Source organism: Pleurodeles waltl, chromosome 10 (genome assembly GCF_031143425.1).
Source record: "Pleurodeles waltl isolate 20211129_DDA chromosome 10, aPleWal1.hap1.20221129, whole genome shotgun sequence".
NCBI classification, from domain to species: Eukaryota; Metazoa; Chordata; class Amphibia; order Caudata; family Salamandridae; genus Pleurodeles; species Pleurodeles waltl.
Window position 1 is genome coordinate 39,850,265 of NC_090449.1, and position 27,506 is coordinate 39,877,770.

General features: G+C 43.1%; 1 protein-coding gene across 1 annotated transcript; it reads right to left on the reverse strand.

Moving 5' to 3' along the window:
• Positions 1-254: 254 nt before the first annotated feature.
• LOC138262304 (olfactory receptor 1E16-like) lies at positions 255-26,601 on the reverse strand. The gene is made up of 2 exons (XM_069212202.1): positions 26,516-26,601; positions 255-1,179 (listed from the first exon to the last, which is right to left on the reverse strand). Exons 1-2 carry the CDS (start codon positions 26,599-26,601, stop codon positions 255-257), a joined length of 1,011 nt encoding a protein of 336 aa, XP_069068303.1.
• Positions 26,602-27,506: the final 905 nt, after the last annotated feature.

The following is a 27,506-nucleotide window of genomic DNA, read 5'->3' on the forward strand; positions in this document are numbered from 1 at the left end:
AGCTATAAAAAAGCACATCTTTACATGCAAATAAACCAAATGTTTTATCTTGGATAATGGCACTTTAGCCACATCTTCAGAGATTTATCACTATTTGGGTTGGCTTACAAGACTCACAGATAACTGATGGCTGCCACATAAATCAATATATAATGTGGAATAAAGGAAAATATACATTTTAGGTTCAACTTTAGGGAGCAATCCATTGTTTTGGTGGAATGTCTTCTGTCAAGCTGCAGGACCCATCGTCTTTCTTATACAGATATTTTCCTATTAAATGCATTTCTCAGCGCTCCTTTGACGTCATTGTTTCTCAGGCTGTAATTGAAGGGGTTCAGCATGGGCGTCACAATGGTGTACATCACCGTCACCATCCGCCCCTGGTCTAGTGTATTGGCTGAAAATGGGCGGAAGTAGGTGAAGAAGATGGTCCCAAAGAACAAAGTCACTACAGTGAGGTGGGAGGAGCATGTGGAGAAGGCCCGGAGCCTCCGCTCCTCTGACGGGATCTTTAGAATTGTGGATATGATGGCTACATAAGAGGCAACGGCCAACACAAAGGGGCTCATGCTGACAACTGAGCCCTCAGTGAAGACTAGCCATTCATAAGTGGTGGTGTCTGAGCAGGCCAACTTGAGGAGTGGTGGGAGGTCACAAAAGAAGTGTTGGATGAGATTGGAGCCACAGAAGTCAAATCTAGATACCATGCTGATGTGCAGCAAAGAATGCAAGGACACGAAGAGCCAGGAACCAGATACCAAGGATATGCACAGGACCCTGGACATCACATAGGTGTAACGGAGCGGGTTGCAGATAGCAAAATATCGGTCAAAACCCATGATGGCAAGAAGGTATATTTCAGTGGTGGCTGTGAAGCAAAAAGCATACAACTGGGCCATGCAGCCCTCAAAAGAGATAGTCCTGACTTCTGCCAGCATGTTCTGGAGCATTTTCGGAGCTATAGCAGAAGTGAAGCAAATGTCCACAAAAGACAAATTGCCCAGGAAGAAGTACATGGGGGTATGAAGATGCCGGTCTCTGATAATTATGGCCACAATCCTCCCATTCCCAAGAACAGCCACAAAGTACATGGTAAGGAACAGTGAAAAGAGGCCAGCCTGCTGGGTTGGGCTATCTGACAGTCCCAGCAGGATGAAGTTTGTCACTGGCGTCCAGTTACTTTACATTGATCTCTCAGTATCACTAGATTGCCTCGTCCTGTAAGAAGTAATTAGCATGAGGCAGAGCTTAGATTCATGTCAACAAAGAGAGCAGTTGTAGGAGCAAAAGTGATGAACCATTCAGCAAGTATAACAGGGCACCCTGAAAGCCATGAGTGTGTGTGTATATATATATATATATATATATATATATATATATATACTCACTGAAAAAAACAAAGGTTACAGGGATGTTATAGTTAGGAAATAGAATTTAAGAAAATCTTAGAAATTCACTGAAAAAACAAAGGTTACAAAGGTGTTATAGTTAGGCTCCCATTTTAAGCGTAAAAAAAACATTGAAATTGAGCAGTTATAGTTACTAGAGCTAACTATAATGTGCACCCCATAATGCACCGCTTATGACCTCACATATTACATCACTCATGACATAGTGACATTGATGATGTCATCGTGGATGACATCTCAAATTACATCACTGATGACCTCATCTAGTGTCTGTAAGTGGTTATATGTGTGTATGAGTAATTATTTAGGGGTCCCAATTGATGTGGATTTTAATTGGAAATCTTTAATAAACGTCCGCAATCTGCAGTTTCAGAGAGCCATTGACGCAGTTTATAGGTTTTCAAAGAAATAGGCTCATAAACCAGTTAAGGAAATGATGATCAGTTTTAAAAGTAAATGCCTTTCAATCACTACATTTGGAGCAGAGGAGTGGGGTTATACGGACTGCTCAAGTTTGCAGGTAGTGGAAAATACGTTTTTGAGAAGATTGTTAGCAGTCCCTCATCTCCTCAGCTGCTTTTTGTCATGATGAAGTGGGGCTAAGGAACATAGCCGATTACATAAGAGTGCAACCTTTACTGCTTTGGTTAAGAGTATGGACAAATCCTGAAGATCATTTTTGCAGATCTGTGATTAGGGATTGTCTGTCATTAACGCGCTCTTTGGATATCCCTTGGATCAGATATGTGAATCTCATGCTCTCGCGCCTTGGGGTAAAGGAATATTTCCAGGATCCCACCTCCTTGCCGGGGAGATTATACAGAGAACCAAGGACCTATATTTGCACTTTAAATACAATTCAGATTTAAATGGTAACATGTCTGGGGCCCGGGAGCGTTTGTCTCTAAAGCCACTATTTACTAAGTTACATCTTAGTATGATTACTTCTGAACGGCATAGGTTTTTACTTACTACACTTCGTTTGAAATCCATACATTTCTTATCAGCATTTCCTACTCAAGACACCTGGTTCAAGAAACTGCCTCCTTGCGGCTGTGATGGTAGATCACCTCAAAGCACTTTTCATTTTATCTTTTTTTGTAATTTATATATTTATTTTTACGCCTAGCCCTTTTTCGTTTGGGTATCAGACATAGTCATTCTGTCTTTTCTTATTTAAAGGACTTTGGCAGAGAGGAGATAACAGAGGCTGTGCTAAATTTTATAAATGCCGCTATTCGAATTCGTAATCATTATTAGTTTTTTTAATCTGTTTTTTATATTTGATATTTTTATTTACCTCTATTTATTAAGTTTTTATCATGATGTTTGTAATCAATTGTGTCTTTTATGGCTCTTTTGAGCCGAATACAGTATCTTTGATTGATTGATTGATTGAGTAAAGATGTGAGCGCTTGTATTAGTGAGTTAATGATTGACTTAGCTGCTGTATGAAAGAGCAATTGGATGTGTAAGGAAGGGTATGGGTGAGCAACTGACTGTGTGATAGGCTGTATTGGTACAGTGAGTGGGTGTCCGAGTGGCTGTACAGGTGAGTGAGTAGGTGTGAGAATGTTAGTATAATCTAGTGACTGGATGTTTGACTGACTGAATTGGTGTGTAACTATCTGTGTTATTGAGTATATGGATGACTGAATTAATGTATGAGTGGCTGTGTCCATACGTAAGTAGATGTGTTAGTTGTTGAGTGGGACAGTAAGTGCATGTGTGAGAAGGTGTATTGGTAAGTAAGAGTATCTGTGAGCAACAGTATGGGTAAGTAAGTTTGTGTGTGAGAGGTTTATTTGGGACTGAGTAGCTATAACAGCAACTATATCAGTGAGTTTGTGGGTCATTTAGTGAGTGTATGGGTGAGTATATGTTTGAGTTGCTGTCTGCATAAGCGAGTGGTTGTATCAGTGAGTCATTCTGAGAGTGAGTGGTTGTGTGAGTTAATTTATTAATATGAAAGTGGGTGTAGGAGTGGCTGTATGGGTATGTTGGTTTGTGAGTGCCTGTATGTGTCGGTGAGTGAGCGTGTGAGTGATTGTGTGGATGAGTTATTGGGTATGTAAGTGTTTGTATTGGCGAGTAACTAGATGTGTAGGTGACTGCATGGCTGAGTACATGGGTGTGTGAGTTGTATATGTGAGTGAGTGGGTATGTCAGTGGTTGTATGGGTCTTTTATTAGATATATGAATGTTTGTATGGGTGTGTGAGTGAGTAGCTAATGTCTGAATGGGCTGTAAGTGGGTGTGTGAGTAGTTTGAGTGTGTTAATAGCTTAGATAGTTATGTATGCATGACTGAGTGGTGATGTTAGTGATGTGTGAGTGAGTAGGTGTGTGGCAGTACTTATATTGGTCTGTCTATGAGTATTTCAGTAGTTGTATGTGTGATGATGTTTGTATGGGAGTATGAGTGAGTGTGTGAGTGGCTCTGTGGATGATGTGTAATGTAAAATGTGAGGTCATAAGCAATGTATTATGAGGGCACAAGAAGTAGCTCAGGTAATTATAACTGCTGAATTTCAGTGGCTTTGTATGATTAACCACTTCGCTGCCAGGCCTTTTCCCCCTCCTGTGCCAGGCCTTTTTTTGCCTATTTGGGGCAGTTCGCGCTTAGGCCCGCATAACTTTTTGTCCACATAAGCTAACCAAGCCAAATTTGCGTCCTTTTTTTCCAACATCCTAGGGATTCTGGAGGTACCCAGACTTTGTGGGTTCCCCTGAAAGAGGCCAAGAAATTGGCCAAAATACAGGGAAAATTTTGTTTTTTTCAAAAAAATTGGAAAAAGTGGCTGCAGAAGAAGGCTTGTGGTTTTTCCCCTAAAAATGGCATCAACAAAGGGTTTGCGGTGCTAAACTCAGCAGCTTCCCAGCTTTCAGGAACAGGCAGACTTGAATCCGAAAACCCAATTTTTCAACACAATTTTGGCATTTTACTGGGGCATACCCCATTTGTGCAATTTTTTGTGCTTTCAGCCTCCTTTCAGTCAGTGACAGGAATGGTCATGAAACCAATGCTGGATCCCAGAAACCTAAACATTTCTGAAAAGTAGACAAAATTCTGAATTCAGCAAGGGGTCATTTGTGCAGATCCTACAAGGGTTTCCTACAGAAAATAACAGCTGAAAAAGAAAAATATTGAAATTGAGGTGAAAAAAACATAAATTTTTCTCTACTTTTTACTCTGTAACTTTTCCCTGCAATGTCAGATTATCGAAAGCAATATACCGTTACGTCTGCTGGACTCCTCTGGTTGCGGGGATATATAGGGTTTGTAGGTTCATCAAGAACCCGAGGAACCCAGAGCCAATAAATGAGCTGCACCCTGCAGTGCGTTTTCATTCTATACCGGGTATACAGTAATTCATTTGCTGAAATATAAGGAGTAAAAAATAGCTATCAAGAAAACCTTTGCATTTCCAAAAAGGGCACAAGATAAGGTGTTGAGGAGCAGTGGTTATTTGCACATCTCTGAATTCCGGGGTGACCATAGTAGCACGTGAATTACATGGAATTTCTCAAATAGATGTCTTTTTTACACACACCCCTATATTTGGAAGGAATAAATGTAGAGAAAGACAAGGGGCAATAACACTTGTTTTGCTATTCTATGTTCCCCCAAGTCTCCCGATAAAAATGATACCTCACTTGTTTGGGTAGGCCTAGCGCCCGCGACAGGATATGCCCCAAAACACAACGTGGACACATCACAGAAAACAGAGCTGTTTTTAGCAAAGTGACTACCTGTAGATTTTGGCCTCTAGCTCAGCCGCCACCTAGGAAAACCTACCAAACCTGTGCATTTCTGAAAACTAGAGACCTAGGGGAATCCAAGGAGGGGTGACTTGTGTGGCTCGGACCAGGTTCTGTTACCCAGAATCCTTTGCAAACCTCAAAATTTGGCTAAAAAAACACATGTTCCTCACATTTCTGTGGCAGAAAGTTCTGGAATCTGAGAGGAGCAACAAATTTCCTTCCACCCAGCATTCCCCCACGTCTCCCGATAAAAATGATACCTCACTTGTGTGGGTAGGCCTAGCGCCCGCGACAGGATATGCCCCAAAACACAACCTGGACACATCACAGAAAACAGAGCTGTTTTTAGCAAAGTGACTACCTGTAGATTTTGGCCTCTAGCTCAGCCGCCACCTAGGGAAACCTACCAAACCTGTGCATTTCTGAAAACTAGAGAGCTAGGGGAATCCAAGGAGGGGTGACTTGTGTGGCTCGGACCAGGTTCGGTTACCCAGAATCCTTTGCAAACCTAAAAATTTGGCTAAAAAAACACATGTTCCTCACATTTCTGTGGCAGAAAGTTCTGGAATCTAAGAGGAGCCACAAATTTCCTTCCACCTAGCGTTCCCCCATGTCTCCCGATAAAAATGATACCTCACTTGTGTGGGTAGGCCTAGCGCCCGCGACAGGATATGCCCCAAAACACAACGTGGACATATCACAGAAAACAGAGCTGTTTTTAGCAAAGTGACTACCTGTAGATTTTGGCCTCTAGCTCAGCCGCCACCTAGGGAAACCTACCAAACCTGTGCATTTCTGAAAACTAGAGACCTAGGGGGATCCAAGTAGGGGTGACTTGCGGGGCTCGGACCAGGTTCTGTTACCCAGAATCCTTTGCAAACCTCAAAATTTGGCTAAAAAAACACATGTTCCTCAAATTTCTGTGGCAGAAAGTTCTGGAATCTGAGAGGAGCCACAAATTTCCTTCCACCCAGCGTTCCCCCACGTCTCCCGATAAAAATGATACCTCAGTTGTGTGGGTAGGCCTAGCGCCCGCGACAGGATATGCCCCAAAACACAACGTGGACATATCACAGAAAACAGAGCTGTTTTTAGCAAAGTGACTACCTGTAGATTTTGGCCTCTAGCTCAGCCGCCACCTAGGGAAACCTACCAAACCTATGCATTTCTGAAAACTAGAGACCTAGGGGAATCCAAGGAGGGGTGACTTGTGTGGCTCGGACCAGGTTCTGTTACCCAGAATCCTTTGCAAACCTCAAAATTTGGCTAAAAAAACACATGTTCCTCACATTTCTGTGGCAGAAAGTTCTGGAATCTCAGAGGAGTGACTAATTTCCTTCCACCCAGCATTCCCCCACGTCTCCCGATAAAAATGATGCCTCACTTGTGTGGGTAGGCCTAGCGCCCGCGACAGGATATGCCCCAAAACACAACCTGGACACATCACAGAAAACAGAGCTGTTTTTAGCAAAGTGACTACCTGTAGATTTTGGCCTCTAGCTCAGCCGCCACCTAGGGAAACCTACCAAACCTGTGCATTTCTGAAAACTAGAGACCTAGGGGAATCCAAGGAGGGGTGACTTGTGTGGCTCGGACCAGGTTCGGTTACCCAGAATCCTTTGCAAACCTCAAAATTTGGCTAAAAAAACACATGTTCCTCACATTTCTGTGGCAGAAAGTTCTGGAATCTGAGAGGAGCCACAAATTTCCTTCCACCTAGCGTTCCCCCACGTCTCCCGATTAAAATGATACCTCACTTGTGTGGGTAGGCCTAGCGCCCGCGACAGGATATGCCCCAAAACACAACGTGGACATATCACAGAAAACAGAGCTGTTTTTAGCAAAGTGACTACCTGTAGATTTTGGCCTCTAGCTCAGCCGCCACCTAGGGAAACCTACCAAACCTGTGCATTTCTGAAAACTAGAGACCTAGGGGGATCCAAGGAGGGGTGACTTGCGGGGCTCGGACCAGGTTCTGTTACCCAGAATCCTTTGCAAACCTCAAAATTTGGCTAAAAAAACACATGTTCCTCAAATTTCTGTGGCAGAAAGTTCTGGAATCTGAGAGGAGCCACAAATTTCCTTCCACCCAGCGTTCCCCCACGTCTCCCGATAAAAATGATACCTCACTTGTGTGGGTAGGCCTAGCGCCCGCGACAGGATATGCCCCAAAACACAACGTGGACATATCACAGAAAACAGAGCTGTTTTTAGCAAAGTGACTACCTGTAGATTTTGGCCTCTAGCTCAGCCGCCACCTAGGGAAACCTACCAAACCTATGCATTTCTGAAAACTAGAGACCTAGGGGAATCCAAGGAGGGGTGACTTGTGTGGCTCGGACCAGGTTCTGTTACCCAGAATCCTTTGCAAACCTCAAAATTTGGCTAAAAAAACACATGTTCCTCACATTTCTGTGGCAGAAAGTTCAGGAATCTTAGAGGAGCCACAAATTTCCTTCCACCCAGCGTTCCCCCACGTCTCCCGATAAAAATGATACCTCACTTGTGTGGGTAGGCCTAGCGCCCGCGACAGGATATGCCCCAAAACACAACGTGGACATATCACAGAAAACAGAGCTGTTTTTAGCAAAGTAACTACCTGTAGATTTTGGCCTCTAGCTCAGCCACCACCTAGGGAAACCTACCAAACCTGTGCATTTCTGAAAACTAGAGACCTAGGGGAATCCAAGGAGGGGTGACTTGCGTGGCTCGGACCAGGTTCTGTTACCCAGAATCCTTTGCAAACCTCAAAATTTGGCTAAAAAAACACATGTCCCTCACATTTCTGTGGCAGAAAGTTCTGGAATCTGAAAGAAGCTACAAATTTCCTTCTACCCAGCGTTCCCCCAAGTCTCCCGATAAAAATGATACCTCACTTGCGTGGGTAGGCCTAGCGCCGGCGACAGGAAACACCCCAAAGCGCAACGTGGACACATCCTAAATTTTGGAAAAAAACAGAGGTGTTTTTTGCGAAGTGCCTACCTGTAGATTTTGGCCTCTAGCTCAGCCGGCACCTAGGGAAACCTACCAAACCTGTGCATTTCTGAAAACTAGAGACCTAGGGGAATCCAAGGAGGGGTGACTTGCGGGGCTCGGACCAGGTTCTGTTACCCAGAATCCTTTGCAAACCTCAAAATTTGGCTAAAAATACACATGTTACTCACATTTCTGTGGCAGAAAGTTCTGGAATCTGAGAGGAGCTACAAATTTCCTTCCACCCAGCGTTCCCCCAAGTCTCCCGATAAAAATGATACCTCACTTGCGTGGGTAGGCCTAGCGCCGGCGACAGGAAACACCCCAAAGCGCAACGTGGACACATCCTAAATTTTGGAAAAAAACAGAGGTGTTTTTTGCGAAGTGCCTACCTGTAGATTTTGGCCTCTAGCTCAGCCGACACCTAGGGAAACCTACCAAACCTGTGCATTTCTGAAAACTAGAGACCTAGGGGAATCCAAGGAGGGGTGACTTGCCGGGCTCGGACCAGGTTCTGTTACCCAGAATCCTTTGCAAACCTCAAAATTTGGCTAAAAATACACATGTTACTCACATTTCTGTGGCAGAAAGTTCTGGAATCTGAGAGGAGCCACAAATTTCCTTCTACCCAGCGTTCCCCCAAGTCTCCCGATAAAAATGATACATCACTTGTGTGGGTAGGACTAGCGCCCACGAAAGGAAAGGGCCCAAAACACAACGTGGACACATCACATTTTTTTATAAAAAGCAGTGCCTACCTGTGGATTTTGGCCTGTAGCTCAGCCGACACCTGAGGAAACCTAGCAAACCAGTGCATTTTTGAAAACTAGAAACCCGGGGAATCCAAGATGGGGTGACTTGCGGGGCTCTGACCAGGTTATGTTACCCAGAATCCTTTGCAAACATCAAAATTTGGCCCAAAAAACACTTTTTCCTCTCATTTCGGTGACAGAAAGTTCTGGAATCTGAGAGGAGCCACAAATTTCCTTCCACCCAGCGTTCCCCTAAGTCTCTCGATAAAAATGGTACATCACTTCTGTGGGTAGGCCTAGCGCCCACAAAAGGAAATGGCCCAAAACACAACGTGGGCACAACATATTTTTTCACAGAAAACAGAGGTGTTTTTTGCAAGGTGCCTACCTGTGGTGTTTGGCCTGTAGCTCAGCCGGCCCCAGGGGGGGGGCAGAAATGCCCTAAAATAAATTTGCCCCCCCAACCCCCACCCTCCCCCGCCGGGAGCGACCCTTGCCTACGGGGTCGCTCCCCCTGCGTGACATTGGCACCAAAAAACAAATCCCCGGTGCCTAGTGGTTTCTGCCCCCTTGGGGGCAGGTTGACCTAAACTCAGCCAATCTGCCCCCAAGGGGGGCAGAAATGGCCTAAATACAATTTGTCCCCCAGGGGAGCGACTTTTGCCTGATGGGTCGCTCCCCATCTCTAAAAAAAAAAAACAAAGAAAAAAAAGAAAAATTCCCCTGGCGCCTAGAGGTTTCTGCCCCCTCCCCCCCCCGGGGGCAGATCGGCCTAATAATAGGCCGATCTGCCCCCCGGGGGGGCAGAAATGGCCTAAAATAAATTTGCCCCCCCAACCCCCACCCTCCCCCGCCGGGAGCGACCCTTGCCTACGGGGTCGCTCCCCCTGCGTGACATTGGCACCAAAAAACAAATCCCCGGTGCCTAGTGGTTTCTGCCCCCTTGGGGGCAGGTTGACCTAAACTTAGCCAATCTGCCCCCAAGGGGGGCAGAAATGGCCTAAATACAATTTGTCCCCCAGGGGAGCGACTTTTGCCTGATGGGTCGCTCCCCATCTCTAAAAAACAAAAAACAAAGAAAAAAAAGAAAAATTCCCCTGGCGCCTAGAGGTTTCTGCCCCTCCCCCCCGGGGGCAGATCGGCCTAATAATAGGCCGATCTGCCCCCCGGGGGGGCAGAAATGGCCTAAAATAAATTTGCCCCCCCAACACCCACCCCCCCCCGGGAGCGACCCTTGCCTACGGGGTCGCTCCCCCTGCGTCACATTGGCGCCAAAAAACAAATCCCCGGTGCCTAGTGGTTTCTGCCCCCTTGGGGGCAGGTTGACCTAAACTTAGCCAATCTGCCCCCAGGGGGGCAGAAATGGTCTAAATACAATTTGCCCCCCCAGGGGAGCGACCCTTGCCTGATGGGTCGCTCCCCATCTCTAAAAAAAGAAACAACAAAAAAAAAACACAAAAAAAAAAAATTGCCCTGGCGCCTAGAGTGTTCTGCCCCCCCCCCGGGGGCAGTTCGGCCTAATAATAGGCCGATCTGTCCCCCGGGGGGGCAGAAATGGCCTAAAATAAATTTGCCCCCCCAACCCCCACCCCCCCCCCCGGGAGCGACCCTTGCCTACGGGGTCGCTCCCCCTGCGTGACATTGGTGCCAAAAAAAAAATCCCCGGTGCCTAGTGGTTTCTGCCCCCTTGGGGGCAGATTGACCTAAAATTGGCCAATCTGCCCCCAGGGGGGCAGAAATGGTCTAAATACAATTTGCCCCCCCAGGGGAGCGACCCTTGCCTGATGGGTCGCTCCCCATCTCTAAAAAAAGAAACAACAAAAAAAAAACCACACAAAAAAAAAATTGCCCTGGCGCCTAGAGTGTTCTGCCCCCCCCCGGGGGCAGTTCGGCCTAATAATAGGCCGATCTGTCCCCCGGGGGGGCAGAAATGGCCTAAAATAAATTTGCCCCCCCCAACCCCCTCCCCCCCCCCCGGGAGCGACCCTTGCCTACGGGGTCGCTCCCCCTGCGTGACATTGGTGCCAAAAAACAAATCCCCGGTGCCTAGTGGTTTCTGCCCCCTTGGGGGCAGATTGACCTAAAATTGGCCAATCTGCCCCCAGGGGGGCAGAAATGGTCTAAATACAATTTGCCCCCCCAGGGGAGCGACCCTTGCCTGATGGGTCGCTCCCCATCTCTAAAAAAAGAAACAACAAAAAAAAAAACACACAAAAAAAAAATTGCCCTGGCGCCTAGAGTGTTCTGCCCCCCCCCCCCGGGGGCAGTTCGGCCTAATAATAGGCCGATCTGTCCCCCGGGGGGGCAGAAATGGCCTAAAATAAATTTGCCCCCCCCCAACCCCCCCCCCCCCCCCGGGAGCGACCCTTGCCTACGGGGTCGCTCCCCCTGCGTGACATTGGTGCCAAAAAACAAATCCCCGGTGCCTAGTGGTTTCTGCCCCCTTGGGGGCAGATTGACCTAAAATTGGCCAATCTGCCCCCAGGGGGGCAGAAATGGTCTAAATACAATTTGCCCCCCCAGGGGAGCGACCCTTGCCTGATGGGTCGCTCCCCATCTCTAAAAAAAGAAACAACAAAAAAAAAACACACAAAAAAAAAATTGCCCTGGCGCCTAGAGTGTTCTGCCCCCCCCCCCCGGGGGCAGTTCGGCCTAATAATAGGCCGATCTGTCCCCCGGGGGGGCAGAAATGGCCTAAAATAAATTTGCCCCCCCAACCCCCACCCCCCACCCCCCGGGAGCGACCCTTGCCTACGGGGTCGCTCCCCCTGCGTGACATTGGCGCCAAAAAACAAATCCCCAGTGCCTAGTGGTTTCTGCCCCCTTGGGGGCAGATTGACCTAAAATCGGCCAATCTGCCCCCAGGGGGGCAGAAATGCTCTAAATACAATTTGCCCCCCAGGGGAGCGACCCTTGCCTAATGGGTCGCTCCCCATCTCTAAAAAAAAGAAAGAACAAAAAAAAAAAACACAAAAAAAAAAATTGCCCTGGCGCCTAGAGGTTTCTTCCCCCCCTGGGGGCAGATCGGCCTAATAATAGGCCGATCTGCCCCCAGGGGGGGCAGAAATGGCCTAAAATAAATTGCCCTCCCCCCCAGGGAGCGACCCTTGCCTAAGGGGTCGCTCCCTTTGCGTGAAATTCACGCAAAGAAAAAACTCCCTGGTGTCTAGTGGTTTCTACCCCCCTTGGGGGCAGATTGGCCTCATCAAAATAGGCCAATCTGCCCCCAAGGGAGGCAGAAATGGCCAAAATATAATTTTCCCCCAAGGGGAGCGACCCTTGCCTAAGGGGTCGCTCCCCACCAAAAAAAAAAAAAATGAAACAAAAAAAAAAAAAAAATGGTCCCTGGTGCCTAGAGGTTTCTGCCCCCCCTGGGGGCAGATCGGCCTAGTAAGGCCGATCTGCCCCCAGGGGGGGCAGAAAAGGCCTTTTCAAAAAAATGCCCCCCCTGGGAGCGACCCTTGCCCAAGGGGTCGCTCCCTTTTGTCAATTTCAATGAAGAAAAAAAAAAATCCCTGGTGTCTAGTGGGGTTTCAAAAGCCGGATTGCAAGCAATCTGGCTTTTGAAACCCTCGGAGGGACTTCAAAGGGAAGGAAATACTTTTCCTTCCCTTTGAAGCCCCTCCGGGCCTCCCAAGTGATTGAAAAAGAAATGCTTTTGCATTTCTTTTTCAATCGCGCTGGAAGCAGAGCTTCCAGCGCGACTAGGGAGGCCCCTGTGACAAATCAGCGCGCGCTCGCGCGCTGACGTCACAGGGGGGGGTGGGGGGGGTCGGGGGTGGAAGGGGAAGGGATTCCCCTGTCAGCCCTGACCTGGGGGGGTGGGGGGGCGTCCCTCGGGAGGAGCGCTAGCGCTTCTCCCGAGGGAAGCATTCAGGACGTAATGGTTACGTCCATGGCGCCACACGGGCGCTGCCATGGACGTAACCATTACGTCCGTGGCGGGGAAGGGGTTAAAATGTGAGCCTAACTATAACATCCCTGCATCCTATGTTTTTTTCAGTGAATTTCTAAGGTTTTTTTGACATTCTATTTCCTACCTATAACGTCCCTGTAACCTTTGGCTTTTTCAATGAATTACTATGTTTTTTTTTAATTCTTTTTTCCTAACTATAACATTACTGTAACCTTTGTTTTCTCAGTGAATTTCCATGTATTTTTAACTTCTAATTATTTACTATAACATCCCTGTAACCTTTGTTTTTTTATTTAAATTCTAAGTTTTTTGGGAATTATATTTTGTAAGTGTGATGTCTATTTTAATTGTATTTTTTTATTCATATTATACATTTTTAAAAAAACTATAATTTACCATATACAATCTGATGCATTTTAAAATGCCTCTATGAATGACTGAATAGGTAGGTGTTTGGGTGCGTGAGTAGCAGTATTGGTCTGTCACTAGGACTGTAATTGTCTGTCTGTAGTTGTGCCTGGGTATGTGAGCTTGTAAGTGGATGTGTTAGTGGGTGTAAAATCGTTTTACTGCTTCTAATGATAGGTGTATCAGTGTGTTTTAAGTTTGTCAATCAATATGTGACTACTTGAGTCGGTGAGTAAGTAGGTATATGACTGTGTGCATTGGTGTGTGAATGATTGTGTCATGAGTGAGTGAGGTTTCAGATTGCTATGTATGATATTTCCATCATTTCAGTGTAATTGAGTGACATTTCAACAACTAATAGTGACACTTTCTCACGAGCAAAAATCAAGCAATCAGCCTAGGTCATAGGCAGCGTGGGCACTTTTTTTTACTTCAAAAAGGCACTGACAGTGAGCAGTATAAAAAGTAATAGATGAGCTTACGCCCGCCCAGGGGTCCAGCGCGCCACCCGCTATAACCTGAGAGTTGCACGGCTCTACAACCAACCAATTTAATTTAGCATTGCGTATTTGACACACAAGTGTATACTTATGACACTTTAATACAGCGGTGCTCGCTGTGGCACTTACTTAGTGTTGACCTTCATGACTCTGAGTTGGGGAGCTTGGGGGGGGGGTCAGGCCCCGCTTGCGGGATCATGTGCAATCATTTCTACCACTGCTGCGGCGCCGTGCTCGACCCGGTGAGCAGCTGAGTTGCTACTGCTGCTCTAGTTGTTCACTGTGACTCTGTCTGGCCTCAGTCTGCCTCACTCACTCTCACTAGAGTCAGCCTTGTGGGCCTAGGGTGAGGTTGAGTCGCGGAAGGTGGGAAGATGATCCCATAATAACTGCCAGCCGCAGTGAGAGCTCTCCGCAGCCAGCACTGTAAGTCGCCAGACACCCATCCTGCCAAGTGCGTGAGGCAAGGTCAGAGGAGCTGCAGCAGTGAGCATTTCTGGCGTGACGAAGAGCGCAGCCAAAACTATGACTCACACCCCCATCTTAGCACAGTTAAACCATTGGACACTGACTGTGACACCAGTTATGCGCCTGTGTCAGGCTTGGGATGTGTTACATACACTGTAACAGAGTACTTGCGGAGCTGTAGCCAACCCCTCTAGCCTGCTGGAACTTGAGGAGCGTGCCCACGCTCAGCCACTGCAGCCCACAGTCATGATGGTGGATTATAACAGTGCTCCACTTGACTGCTGAGGAGGAGCTATAATGTGTGATAATGCATTTGAGTGTAGTGATACAGACCACCACACTGAAATGCGTTAGACTAACGCCTGATGCGTGATACTTGGCAGTCATGGAGTGTGTTAATGTTGTAAGGGTGAGTGAGTGATTGTATTGGACTATGTGAATAGATCACAGAAGCAAGCTACTTTATCAATATTTTATATGTTGTGTAAAAAAAAATAGTTATTTTCATAAGTAGTAGGATGCATGTGTACATGATAGATATACTCCACGTGAATATAAACCACAGTGGCAGAAATTCTAGCAAAGCAGAGATGCATTACGCTGAGTCTGCAAAACTTTAGTTATAGATTACATATTATTATAGAAAAATGTAAATTACATTTTTTTAAGTAAATTAACTTTACAGTTTGTAGAATTCTATTTGCTACTGTGTGTACGTTTCTCAATATATGTTTTTCATATTTTTTTCAATAAAACATTTGCATAGTGGTGGTCACGATTAATCGTGATTTTGGGGTATTTCTGAAAAATATACGGGGTCATTATGACCCTGGCAGTCTGGCAACCGCCTGGGTCACGGTGAGGGTCAGACTGCCGTGGTCATGGCGGTCCGAGCGCCACATTATGACCATGGTGGAGCCGCCATGGTCCAGCTGCCGACACCTCCAGGCTGCAGCCTTGCAGTCCAGGCGGTTGTAATCTGCCATGGCAGCGCTGCCCTGGGGATTATGAGTCCATATCTGCCATGGGGCCCCTGCACTGCACATGCACTTGATCTCTGCCACCCGCCAATATCATAATGAGGGCCATAGTGTGTATACAAAGGCATTTCCTACATAACCTTTTTCAAAATGTTTGAATTATTTTGAAGAGGAAACTATTGAATAAATGTGTAGATCACTTCTACAGTGTTATGCACTTATTTTTTCTTTAATGGCATCCGTTTTGTCAGTAGCGTTTATTGCGATTAATCACAATGTTGGCGTACTTTCAAGAAATTGTAAGTACATATAAACCGATTTTAAACCCAATCTTTCACATTAGTATTCTATTATAGTGGTATATAAACGTTTAAATCTCTTAAGTAATAGATTTGTAAACACGTTATTGTGTTTTGAATTCGTTTGGTTGCGATGCATTCATGTGTTGCCATTACGTCGTTATTCGTGACTGTCGTGTGATCTCAAAATAAAAGGATTTCAATGGTCAAGACAGTAAATAGTTATATTGTAGGGAAAACCACACCCAGTCCTCCCATTTGGATCAAACCTGCAGAGAGAGGAAGCTCTTTTAGCTGTGCTGCATCCACTCCTGTTTTCTGTAAAAAATTTTTATTTTTTTTTGCTATTTGAAGATAAAATAACATTTAGTTCATCTCCTCTGCCCCAGGAACATTCAGAGGAAGAAAGTTCTTCAGATCAAGAAGTTACTCCAAAGAAGAAATCAATTGCTGGAATTTTTTTGTTATCCCTTCGGGAGAAAAGAAGATTGTAGCGAAACTGGTCTAATGGAGTCTATGTGATAAAGTACTTTCACGAGGATCAAGCAAGAAACACTCTTGTCCCACAACTAGTATGCTTTACCATCTCAAGGCCTACCACAACAGGAAGTATCAAAGATGATGGAGGAAAGAGATGGAGAAAAATTGCATTAAACTACACCAACTCCATCTGTGAGAGACATTGTGCCAGAAGAGTTAGGGAGCCAGTTGTCAAATATTGCTCCAGAATTTAATAGAGTGGGAAGTTTCTGGCTGAACTGTAAAACAGTTTTAACAGTAGGCGAGAAGTCAGTTGCTTTGATGAAGAAAGCTGCTAAATTGAGTCATGTCCTTTTCCAGTTTTTCCAAGTTGTAAGGACTTTGTTATCAGCTAGTTGCCATTTTATTTAAAACAAATACCAACAAAATGTACAAAACTTTCTGAAAACACCATTTGTTTTAAGAGTTCCAGAAAAAAAGGTTCTGTTTAGAACTGACTTTCTTGGTTTAAAACCCATAAGATATATATGTGTGACTGTGTGTGTGTGTGTGTGTGTCAGAATAGATTTATTGGTGAATTAATGTATAGATGCTGTATGTGTGAGTGAGGTAGGGTAGAAACGGTGCACGGATGAATCACTGTCTATGACTGTATGGATGGATCAGTGAGTGAGTGCATGAGCTTTGCATGGTAGATTGAGTGAATGAATGAGTGTGTAGATGGGTGAGTGACTGCATGAGTGCTGTATGGATAAGTGAGTGCACGAGTGCTGCATGGGTGAGTGAATGAGTGTATGGGAGGTGTGTGAGAGTAATGGCACAAATGGTGCATGGGTAACTGAGAGTGTGTGTGAGTGCATGTATGGAAGAGTGAGTGAGTGCATGTATGATGCATGGGGCATTGATTGAGTGCACAAGTGCATGTATGGGTGAGAGAATGAGTGTGTAAGTGGTGTATGGGTGAGTGAGTGACTGCAGAAGTGCTATATGGGTCAGGAAATGAATGTATGAGTGATGTATTAGTGAATGTTGCATGGGTGTCTTACTGTGTGTAAGAGTGCATGTATGGATGTGCGACTGAACGCATGAGTGGTGCATTGGAGATTGAGTGATTGTATGAGTGTGTGTATGGTTGTGTGCAAAAGTCTTTGGCTGCTATATAACAATGTTGAACTATAGCAACTATTAGGAAAAAAAAAAGAGAAACATATGTTAGTATTTAATTTCTACAATTACACAAATATAGTAATAATCAATACAACACTATAAACCATTATTACAATGTAGTTAAACTATAATTTTTATTTTTTCACTGCTCTCAGCTTTTATACTTCTTCACTGTATATTGGTGGTTTTTATAAAGCATCAGCTTCAAATAGTGGGGTAAAAAACAATCAATGTGTTGAAAAAGCCCCACAGTATATCACTACAAATAAGTTATACTATGCATTGCATTCACTACATTTCTTTAATTACTGGGTTACTTTCTAGCTTCTACAGTAATTTAAACAAGTACATTTTAATATTTTTCTTGAACAGTTATATCCGGTACAATATCAGAAGTAAATCTGAAGTACTTTTCTAATTTATAAGTTTTTCTGGAAACCATCATCCCTGGTAGGCCACATGATTTCTAAGTATTAATAATCCATGCATACAAAAACTCAGTTAACAGTTTTTCTCCTCACTTTGAAAGTAGAAGTTACGTTGGAGAAGCAAAAAGTCAATTTTCTTTTATTGTTGATGAAATGTTGTTGTTTCAACTTTGAGCTGCTGTAATTTGAGTATGTTCTTCCAGTTTCACAGTTTATTTAGAGAGCATTGTATGGATTTGCTATATTAACTTCTCTATACAATATTGAAAGCACCGTTGCATTTGACCCTGTTTTATAGACATTACCCTTGGTAGGCCGAACAATGTCTAAAGAAAAGATTAAGCATATCAGGGATATATCGTACACCACTTTTTTAACCATAACTTTTCCTTAGAACTTTGCTTGAAGAAAGAGAAGACATGAGTTTGGTAGTTTGAAGGGAAGCTTTTGTTTGTATGTCAGGTTGATATTGTTGCATTCTGTCCATCCACGTTTACTTTTTAAATATGTAGTGTAGTGTCCAGAGGTTGTAGTAACTCCTTCATGACAGATGGTAGCAAAGTAGTAAAAGTTCTTCCGGAATGTGATATTTGTCCAGCTTTAATGTTTGTAATTTGAGTTTCCAATTTGCTACCATCTGGTCTGCAGCATTGTAGCATTAGTATAATATACTTTCTTATTCTTTGTTGAAATAGTGTTGTGAAAAGGTCAGATCTGCAGTTCGGGCAGGTCATATTTTGGTTGGTGCTTCAGTACATTTTGTCAAAAGGTACAGTCTTACAATCAGGTAATGTTAAGTACATAAATGTTCAGAGTTGATTTCCATTGTAGATGTAAAAGAGCACTCTTCTTCACACTCATTGGTCATTTGTGAATGAGTCCAAAGAGCATCAAACTTGTTCTTCTTGTAAGACTCCAAGCATGACCATAATGAATTCCTGGGCATCTTGTTGAGTTTTGAGAGTAAACATTATTGATGCACTACATACATCTAAAAGGGCTTGTATCCCTGAAGCTTTATGTACTACAGTTTTGTCAGTTATTAAATGTTGCAGCAAATTATATAATGCAGAGCACATTCTCTTATCTGACTTTTGTTCAATTTGCTTTACTATATGGGGTAAATGGAAGAGTATGTTAAGAATGAAATTTGCATAGCAGTTGATACCTGTACTGTTTTCTAATTGGTAATCTATCATTTGACCGTCATTTTCCAGTTTCCTCTTCTTAGCACTGTGTGTGTTCTCATTTTGTCCTTTCTTTTGTTGATGGTTTGTAGATTGTTTTGTAATCTTCCGCTTTGGGCAGAGTATCCGTTTCTCATAAACGAGGTACTGGTCTAAATGAGGAGTGTATAAACTTCTTAATTGTGTTCTCTTGCACAGCTTACATCAGCATTAACTTTGCTCCCATCAAAATCAATTAAAAACAAACTGGACAAGGTTCTAATTCGCAACAATACTACATATAATATTCCTTCTTTGAATACAGAACATCCAACACTAACCAAAGCTGCATCTACACTTAAACCTTGTGATTTATGGATGGTCACTGCATATGCTAAAGACAGAGGAAACTGTTGCCATTGCACTTATAAGTCTTTTACAAGCAAAAAAGTGCAGCACACCTGCCAATCTTCTTCACCTCACCTCTCTGATCAAATTTTATATCCAAATATTCTATCTCGTCTCTGTTTGGAAAATTAATGAATTAAACAACTTTACCCTTTGCACAGTTTACTAAGCCTTCCTCAACATTTATATTGTGCCACAAAATAATTAGACAGTTTTTGCAAACAGGGAAATGCTTTTCTAATCCTGCTGTTTTGGATACTGATTTCGCCAAATAATTCAATTTTGATTGTAGTTTATCTGTCAGTAGTATTGTGACTCTTTGATGCTCCATTTTTTTATCAATAGCTGTAGTTTCTAAATTATCTTCTTTCTCCAGTTGTAGTAATTTCTCATTAAATGTTGAGCACTGTGCAAGTGTTGGCATTAAACAAACTTAAATATTTCTGTTCTTTAATGAAATTAAACATTAGTTCTGGAACACTGTCAGATGTGAATAGGTTCTCCATTAGGCAAGTTTCCAGAGCACCTTTCCCTTGTTTTGGATGAACTCCTACTCTAATGTCTTTCAGGATCCCTCCATATTCCATATGAGATGCTTGGTGCACGCTTCTTACTAATTCTTTGTACTTAGAGTTTAACCAAATATTTACATTGCCAATACTTCCTTTGGAATTCCTTGTTTCATTATGGAGAAGAGTTTTGAAAATTGGTTGTCCTCTTACAAGTGTGAGTTGAAGTAGGTCTCCAAACACAATTAAATGCTTTCCTCCAAATACTACATCATATCTGGTTCTCAAAACCTACTGCATCCTTAAACGTATGCAAGGAAGCATTATGTTTGATACCATGCTCACTTCATTAATAATGAGAAGAGTCATCTTCTTTAAAACTCTTGATACTTCATGGCAAGTGTCACCAGATAACTTTTGATATTTCAGTTTATGGTCATGCTCAACAGGTAGCATTAGTAATCGATGCACAGTAACTCCTTTAATATTATGAGCAGCTAATCCTGCTGGAGCTGTTACTACACAGGACAAAATTGAATCAGTAGTCTTCTGCAAATAACTGGTGAGAACTTTAATTAGGAAGCTTTTGCCAGTTCCAGCTTGTCTACTGATCTACAATAATATTGGTTTATATGTAGGACATGCACATAGTTTTTTGTCATGGAGAAATCCATGTTCTATTTTGATTTTAATTTTGTTGTAAATTTCTCTTTGCTCATTGATCAGTTGTTTCATTAAGTGTTGTAAATCCACTGTTTCCTCACTTGTCTGTTGCATGGCAATTTCCACTTCATTCATTGCTATAGCTCCTTCATTTTGAATTAGTGGTTCTCCAAGAGGATCTTGCCTTTCTGGTGCAGAACTTTGGCTGCTTTGCAAACTCTACCTTGCTATGTCAGATGCGATAATTTCTTCCTGTGCAGACTCATCTTTTAACATCTGTAAATATGATGGAAACAACACTGAATGCTATGTTTTACATCTTTGAATGAGTCTTCATAACAGTCAAGTTGTTTTGATTAATTTATCCATGGTTTGAAGAGTTGTAAAAGGGACAAGTCGAAAAATTATTTTCTCTCTGAATCGCAAAAATAGGCCATTTGCAAATGCAAAATCGGCTTTCACAATGGATGAAAGGCATTCGCAGACCAATTTTAAGGAATCTCAAAATTAGCGATTCCCTGAAATTGCAACTCGATTTTTCAAAACGCAAATTAAGATTCTCAAATAGGTAATTGCAAATTCAATGTATGTACCATTTACAAATTGCAAATTCTTGCAAAACAGGGATTTTGCATGTGCAATTTACCACCAACTCAAATCAGGTGGTAATCAGGTGCAACCTATATAAAGAGGCCCAGAGTGCATCAGCCCTTTTCAACAATGCCTGCACTCTACCTCATGGCGAGGAGGATGAGGATCCTGACAGGTTTGAGGAGAGGGGGGAGGAGACAGGAGCGCATTTTCAGAGTGCACATAACATTGTTTGACCAAACAGAGGAGAAGATGTATGAGACGTATATGTTGAATCCTGCCATGATATTAGACCTAATAGCAGATTGGCAACCACAATTGCAGCGGCACACATACAGAACCAATGCAATACCCACTCTTATGCAGTTGTTATGTGTTCCTTGCAGCTCAGGAAGCTATCAGAGGTAATAGCAGCAGCTGGAGGTGTGTCCCAAAGTGCGCTCTCACGCTTCTTCCATGCATTCCTGAATGCAATGTTAACCAAAATCAATGAACACATCAAATTCCCCAACACCTTACAGGACTTGCGGCTCACAAAATTTTAATTCTATCAGTTAGCCCAATTCCCACATTTCATTGGCTGCATTGATTGGACACATGTCACAATCTAGCCACCATCAGCCAATTAATATATATACAGAAATCGGAAATGTAGCCATTCCATGAACATACAGGTAATCTGCTGTGCCTCACACATCATCACAGATTTAGTGGCCAGATTCCCTGGTAGCATACATGACTCCTTTATATCCAGGCATAGTGCAATCTACACACAGCTACTTGGTGGAGAGTTTGGAGAAGGATACCTACTTGGTAAATAAACATAGAACAATGTAGCATAGTATACAGATGAGGTTAGAGATGACAATGACTCAATATTCTCTCCTGTCATTGTAGGAGACAGTGCATATGCAATGCGGTCCTTCATCCTCAAACCATGCCTCAATCCAGCTACACCAAGTGAACAGCCTTACAATGCTGCACATAGGAGGATGCAAAGTGTTTTTGAGAGGCCCTTTGGCCTGCTGAAGAATCGCTTTCGATGCCTGCACAGAAGTGTCTGGATACTACAATATAGTCCTGAGACCTGCTGCAAGATTGTGGCTACATGTGCTATGTTGCACAACATCGCCACATTGAGAGACATGCACCTGGAACCCTCAGATACAGAGTCTGATGAGGATGACACCCCATTACGACCCCGTCACTCAGCAGATGGATCAAGAGCAGCAGAAGGCAGATAAAGACATGCAGAAATGATGCACAATTTTTTTTCAAAAAAAGTAATGAAGAGGCCACGCATTGTTCCTTATTGCTATAGGTATCACATTTATTGCCTCAACTTCAGGTCAAATATGTGGGCATACAACTTAGGTAGTCCAAAAGCACTATCTGTACTTAAATCAAATGTTTCATCATAAACATGATATGAGTAGTGCAATGTCGCAAAACAACAAGCCCTGGAACATGTCCCCATTACTTTTTACATCCATGCACTCTACTGGATTGGTTAGTGGGCTCAGTGGCATCTTTTGGTGAGGCTTCTGAGACAGCACTGTGTCTGGAACTGCAACGCCTATACTCCATCGTAAGGATAGTCACATTAATGATGCTAGAGAGCTCCTCACTATCCCCACCACCTAGGTCTAAGTTCCTAGCGACCTGGGCTGTCTGCATGTTCTCCAATGCATTGGTAACCTGCACCAGTGCCTGTGCAATGTCTCCACTGCAATGTGCGATCTCCACTTGCATGCCCACGACACATTGTGACAGTAAAGCAGTTGCTTTGTGAGGCGATGGACAGGTCTGCTAAACCCATGCAATCTACCCATCAATTGGTGATAGCGCCGACAATGTGTGACATGGTCCTGGTGCATTACTGTGCAGAGTTCCTTAATGGTATTCGTCATCTCCCTTAAATGGTCTGCTGTTGCTTTCTGTCCTTCCAACACTGTTGAATTCAGCTAGCACATGTTGCGATTCAGAGACACCAATCTCTTGTGCATTGATTTCATGTGCTACATAGTAGGTGATGCACCTTCAACCTTGATGCCTCGAGACCACCAAAAATAGATGGGCCCTCACCATCCTCTGCTTGACATCTGCTCTATGTCTTTGAGGGGAGTGTATTGGTGCTGGAAAAGGGACTGACGTCTGTGAGTGCGTCTATCTTCTGAATGTGGTGTATGCACATCTTCTGTCATGTCCACTGTTGCCCCGTGTCTGGATTGTGCAGGTGCGGACACAGCGTTTTCGACCTCAGACCGTGGCTGGCTTTCCTTATTCCTCCCAGTTTCTGTTTCTGCTGAATGTGGTGCAGGGACATCAGCACCATCAATGATCAATATTTCACTTACAAATTACTTTTGCATGTCTCAGTTCAAAGTTTCATTTTGAAATAAACAGTTTCCCTGACATAGTGTTTCTGCTTGTCATTTGTTTTGCCTATCTGTTTGGGGATGCACAATGCTGCAATGTGTGATCTTGGTTCACTGCTGGAATATGGACTACCACTCCATAAGACATTGTTGGGTTGCATGGAATGTGTGGCATGGACTGTTTTTATCAGTGAGTGTTAACACTGATTTCCTCTAGGGGACAATTTTCCCTGCACATGTGGTAATTCAGATCATTGTTGTGCTTACCTTTGCTGGTGCCTGGTGTGGCTGAGTTGTCTGTGTCAGTGACCCCAAAAATGTCTTCAGGCTTCAGAGTTGCCTCTACTATGTCCTCCAAGGAGGTGGATTGTGTCTGGGTGGATGGTCCTCTGCCAGTGCTCCTTGCCTCCATAAGCCTGGTTGCTACCCTCTCCTTCGCACGTGTACTTAAAATCGTACCAACGCTTGCGTATTTCCTCAATGGGGTGCTGTGCCACACCCACTGTGCTGATCTTTGCCTGGATGTCAGTCCATAATTTTTGCTTCTCACTCTATGGAGGGGGTTTCCCAAAGAGCTTGTCTTGGCTCTTTACCACCTCTTCAGTGAGCACCTCCAATTCCTGCTTACTGAACTTCAGTTTCCTCTTTCTGTCTCCAGCATCCTTTGCATTCCCCTCAGTGGCCATGGGGTGTTTTGGTCCTGGGTGACACTTCAAACTAACTCCCTAATGCTGAGCTCATTGAGTCTGCTTCCTCCTGTGGCTCGGGCTTCTGGAAACAGCATGGACTGACCCACTTCCTGCTTGTGAGGTGATCAAGCTACTCATAAATGCAAAAATCACAAACTGAGATTACCAAATAGAGATTCACTAATTTACCGAATCGCTATTTGGTAATCACTATTTGCAATTGCTAATTTTAGGTAATCGCAAAACATTTTGCGAATACTATGTTACATCACATTTAGTGATTTCCAAATAGCGATTCAGTAAAAATCACTATTTGGTAATCACTAATACAGTGCTTCATACATATGGCCCTAAGCTTTCTGTGATTAATTCGATTTCCTTTGTTATGTCTTACTAAACAGCCATCACATCCAGTAACTGCAAATCTTCCTCCTTGAATGTTTTCATTCACATTAGTCCTATGTGTGTAATGCTGAAGTACTTCATACAACATGTTTTTCAGATGGACACTTATTTTTGGGTAGTATGAATCCAACATGTTAGTCTTTAGAATATCTGTACTCTCTGGATCAACTTTGGCAAGATACAGTAATTCTGGAAAAGTCTTTAATACTCTATTACGACTTCTTGCAAGGCCTAAGTTTATCCACACAATTCCTCTAGACTTGGTAAAAAAAACTTGCAGAGCTCAACCTATCTACACATTCAAAAGAGCCAATTTCCCTATATGTAAGCATTTTCAAACTGAAACTGTACAATTTCTTTGTGAGACCCTTTTCTGCTGAAATCTCCTTCCACATCTCTTTCATCTCTGTCTTTTCTGCCTTTGTTATGTAAGAAGTAACAGATCAAGCCACAGCAATAGAATTATCTGCAACTAACTGTATATCCATATTTGTGTTCCATATCTTTAGAATAACATGGTGGCAGTCATTGGTATGTTTTGATGCTTCTGTTCTACTGAGATTGTATGTATTTTTTGGTGATTTTTATGTCAAGGTGTGTCTGACTGCAGACAAAAAGCTATTTACTCTTCCTTCTGAGATCACAGGTTGTGAGAATCCAAAACGACATTCTGTATAAAATGTTCCTTTTGATCTGTATGCTCGACTACAGTATTTACCACACCTATTATTTTGAAATCTAACAACTTGTCTCTATCCCTTTTCAGAAGTTTCCCTTGGTATTTACACCTGACACATACTGTTCTATAAAGGACAACATAGACTCATCACTCTCTGTTCCAAACTTTGGGGCATCTTCTACTCATAACAACATATGTATATGTGGAGCACCTCTAGCTTGGTACTCTTTCCTCCAAAAGAAATCAGTGACTTCGCCAGAGGTGGATTTGTTTTGTTACAGATAAAAGCCATCATTGCTTGAAATCGATGTTTGAAGTAGCTACAAACGTTTGAAGGATCCAATGAACAGAGTTCTCCTAGAGTTTTCAGATTGTTATATTTTACGTTAGTGTTTGCTTCTTGTAAGAATTCAAAGAGATCATCCCATGCTTACTCAGCGCAACTGAGAGTGACAAGCCAAGTAGGTGATACTAGATTTCTCAACATGCATTTCAGCTCACCGTGGCGATTATACCAATATTAATTTGTGCCACATTGACATGCAATCAAATTGATTAAGTTATACTCAAGGTGTTCTTTTCCATGAACCTTATCAACAAATTCCCTTGCTGTCAGATTCTTGAGATGCAGTCCTGCATAGGATAACCCAGACAAGTCACTCTCAAATAGTAGGTGAAATATATAAGGAATAAACTGTTGAAATCTAGGGTCCTCTGAATATAGCCTAGTTGACCTGTACCCAGCTGCTGGTATTTGTACAGGCCAGTCATCATACCTACCGCCTACTCCAGTAGGAAACAAGTTTGGGAAGCAACAAGCTTCTAAATGTTTCTCCCACACACTTAATGGAGCTCCTTTTGCTTTTTTTCATTTGGAATAGCTCAATAGCGTCTCCAAAACTCTCTTTAGAATGTAGAGGATTCATTTTTTGCTCGATCCACCTTTTCAATTTGGCTTCTTGATGTTACTCCATCATCATCTATATGTGAAATATCCTGAAGAGCATCTACATTTCTATTGTAAATGTTATTTTGTATCAGATATAATGATGCTTTCGTAAGTTTGCTAACATCTACTAACTCTTGCCATATCATTTTATTCTTAGTAGGCACACCATTCACTAGAATTACAAGTCCTTCTTCCAAGTCTCTTTTCACACCTACAGTTTCAACATTCTTCCTAAAATCTAATGGCAAATAATCAACTCTTCCTTTTAGACCCTTCTGGAGGTCTGTTGGAGGTAATTTTCCTGTCTTTGCCTCCATACGGACAATCGTTTGGAATGGTTGTAAACATTGTATAAAGTATAGACTCTTTAACATTCAAATCTTGTGGTCAAATAGAAACTAGTTCTAAATTGTTATACACTGCTCTAGTGACATTTTATTCTCTTATAATTTATTATAACAATATTTACATATAATTTGTTGTGTGCAACAACCAAAGCGTTCCTCTACAACTAAGTAAGCTGCAAATTCTCACCTCTCATCTCTGTTGTCTTCGTCAGGTTTTGAAGACACAATAACATAAGGAGCTTGAGGTTTGTACTTGGCAAGATATGCAAACATAGTCCGGTTTCTCTGAACAGACTGTTTTACATTTTCTAATCTCTTCCTGAGAAGTGTCTTCAGAAATACCTATCTCTTGTTCTGGTACACTTGCAGATTCCAGCTGTTCATTTTCTCTGCACTCGTGTTCAGGTCCAAAGAAATGAAACTGTATATCACCACAAACCATTTCCACCTCTGCCACTGTTCCATGCAAAAGAGCTCTATTCATTTCTTCTAAACATAGTGCAGGACTCTTCACATGGTAAAGTCTTCTAACTAAAGTACGCATTCGCAAGTGGTAGCTAACATTCTAAAATGATGAAAGGTGCTTTGGCACATTTTGCTTGATAAACATGCTAGTGAGTGTCCCTGTAGATTTGTGTACTTTCTTACTTTGCATGGGTCTAGTCTTTGTAAAAGTAACATTTTCTGTTTAAGACTTTTGCATGGAAATGTACATAAAAAATGTTTAACTGATTCCTGGCAAACACTACAAATGCTGCTACAATTCCACTTATATACAGGTGTCTGTCTACGCTTCCCTGAACCTCTTCAGCTATGAATTCTTCTACATTTCTAGGTACCATTACCTCTTCCTCAATAGGAGTACCATCTTTCATTTCATAATATCATCCGTATTCATCAACTGCATGCATTAGTCTGTTTTCTTCGAAATGGCTTTAATCAGTAAAGAAGGGGTCACTTCTAGAAGTATGTCTCCATTCCCCACTAAAGATTTTGCAAACGTTAGTTCTATTTATAAGTCTTTTCTTTTGGCATTTTCTGTGACGCTACGTTCTACCGCAGTGTCTCTTCTTCAAGCTGCGTTCGAGCCTCCGCTCCGAATATCGGAGCGCCGGCATCGCCGCATCCCGCTTTTTTGGGTGTTTTCTCTCGCGGAGCGGCCCAGACAGCACATTTCA

Bases quoted from the DNA above. Each gene is read 5' to 3' on its own strand.
- LOC138262304 (XM_069212202.1), bottom strand. From the start codon at position 26,601: ATGTTTGCATATCTTGCCAAGTACAAACCTCAAGCTCCTTATGTTATT. The intron at 1,180-26,515 runs GTGAGAATTTGC...ATCAATGTAAAG, and splicing joins GAAGACAACAGAGATGAGAG to TAACTGGACGCCAGTGACAA.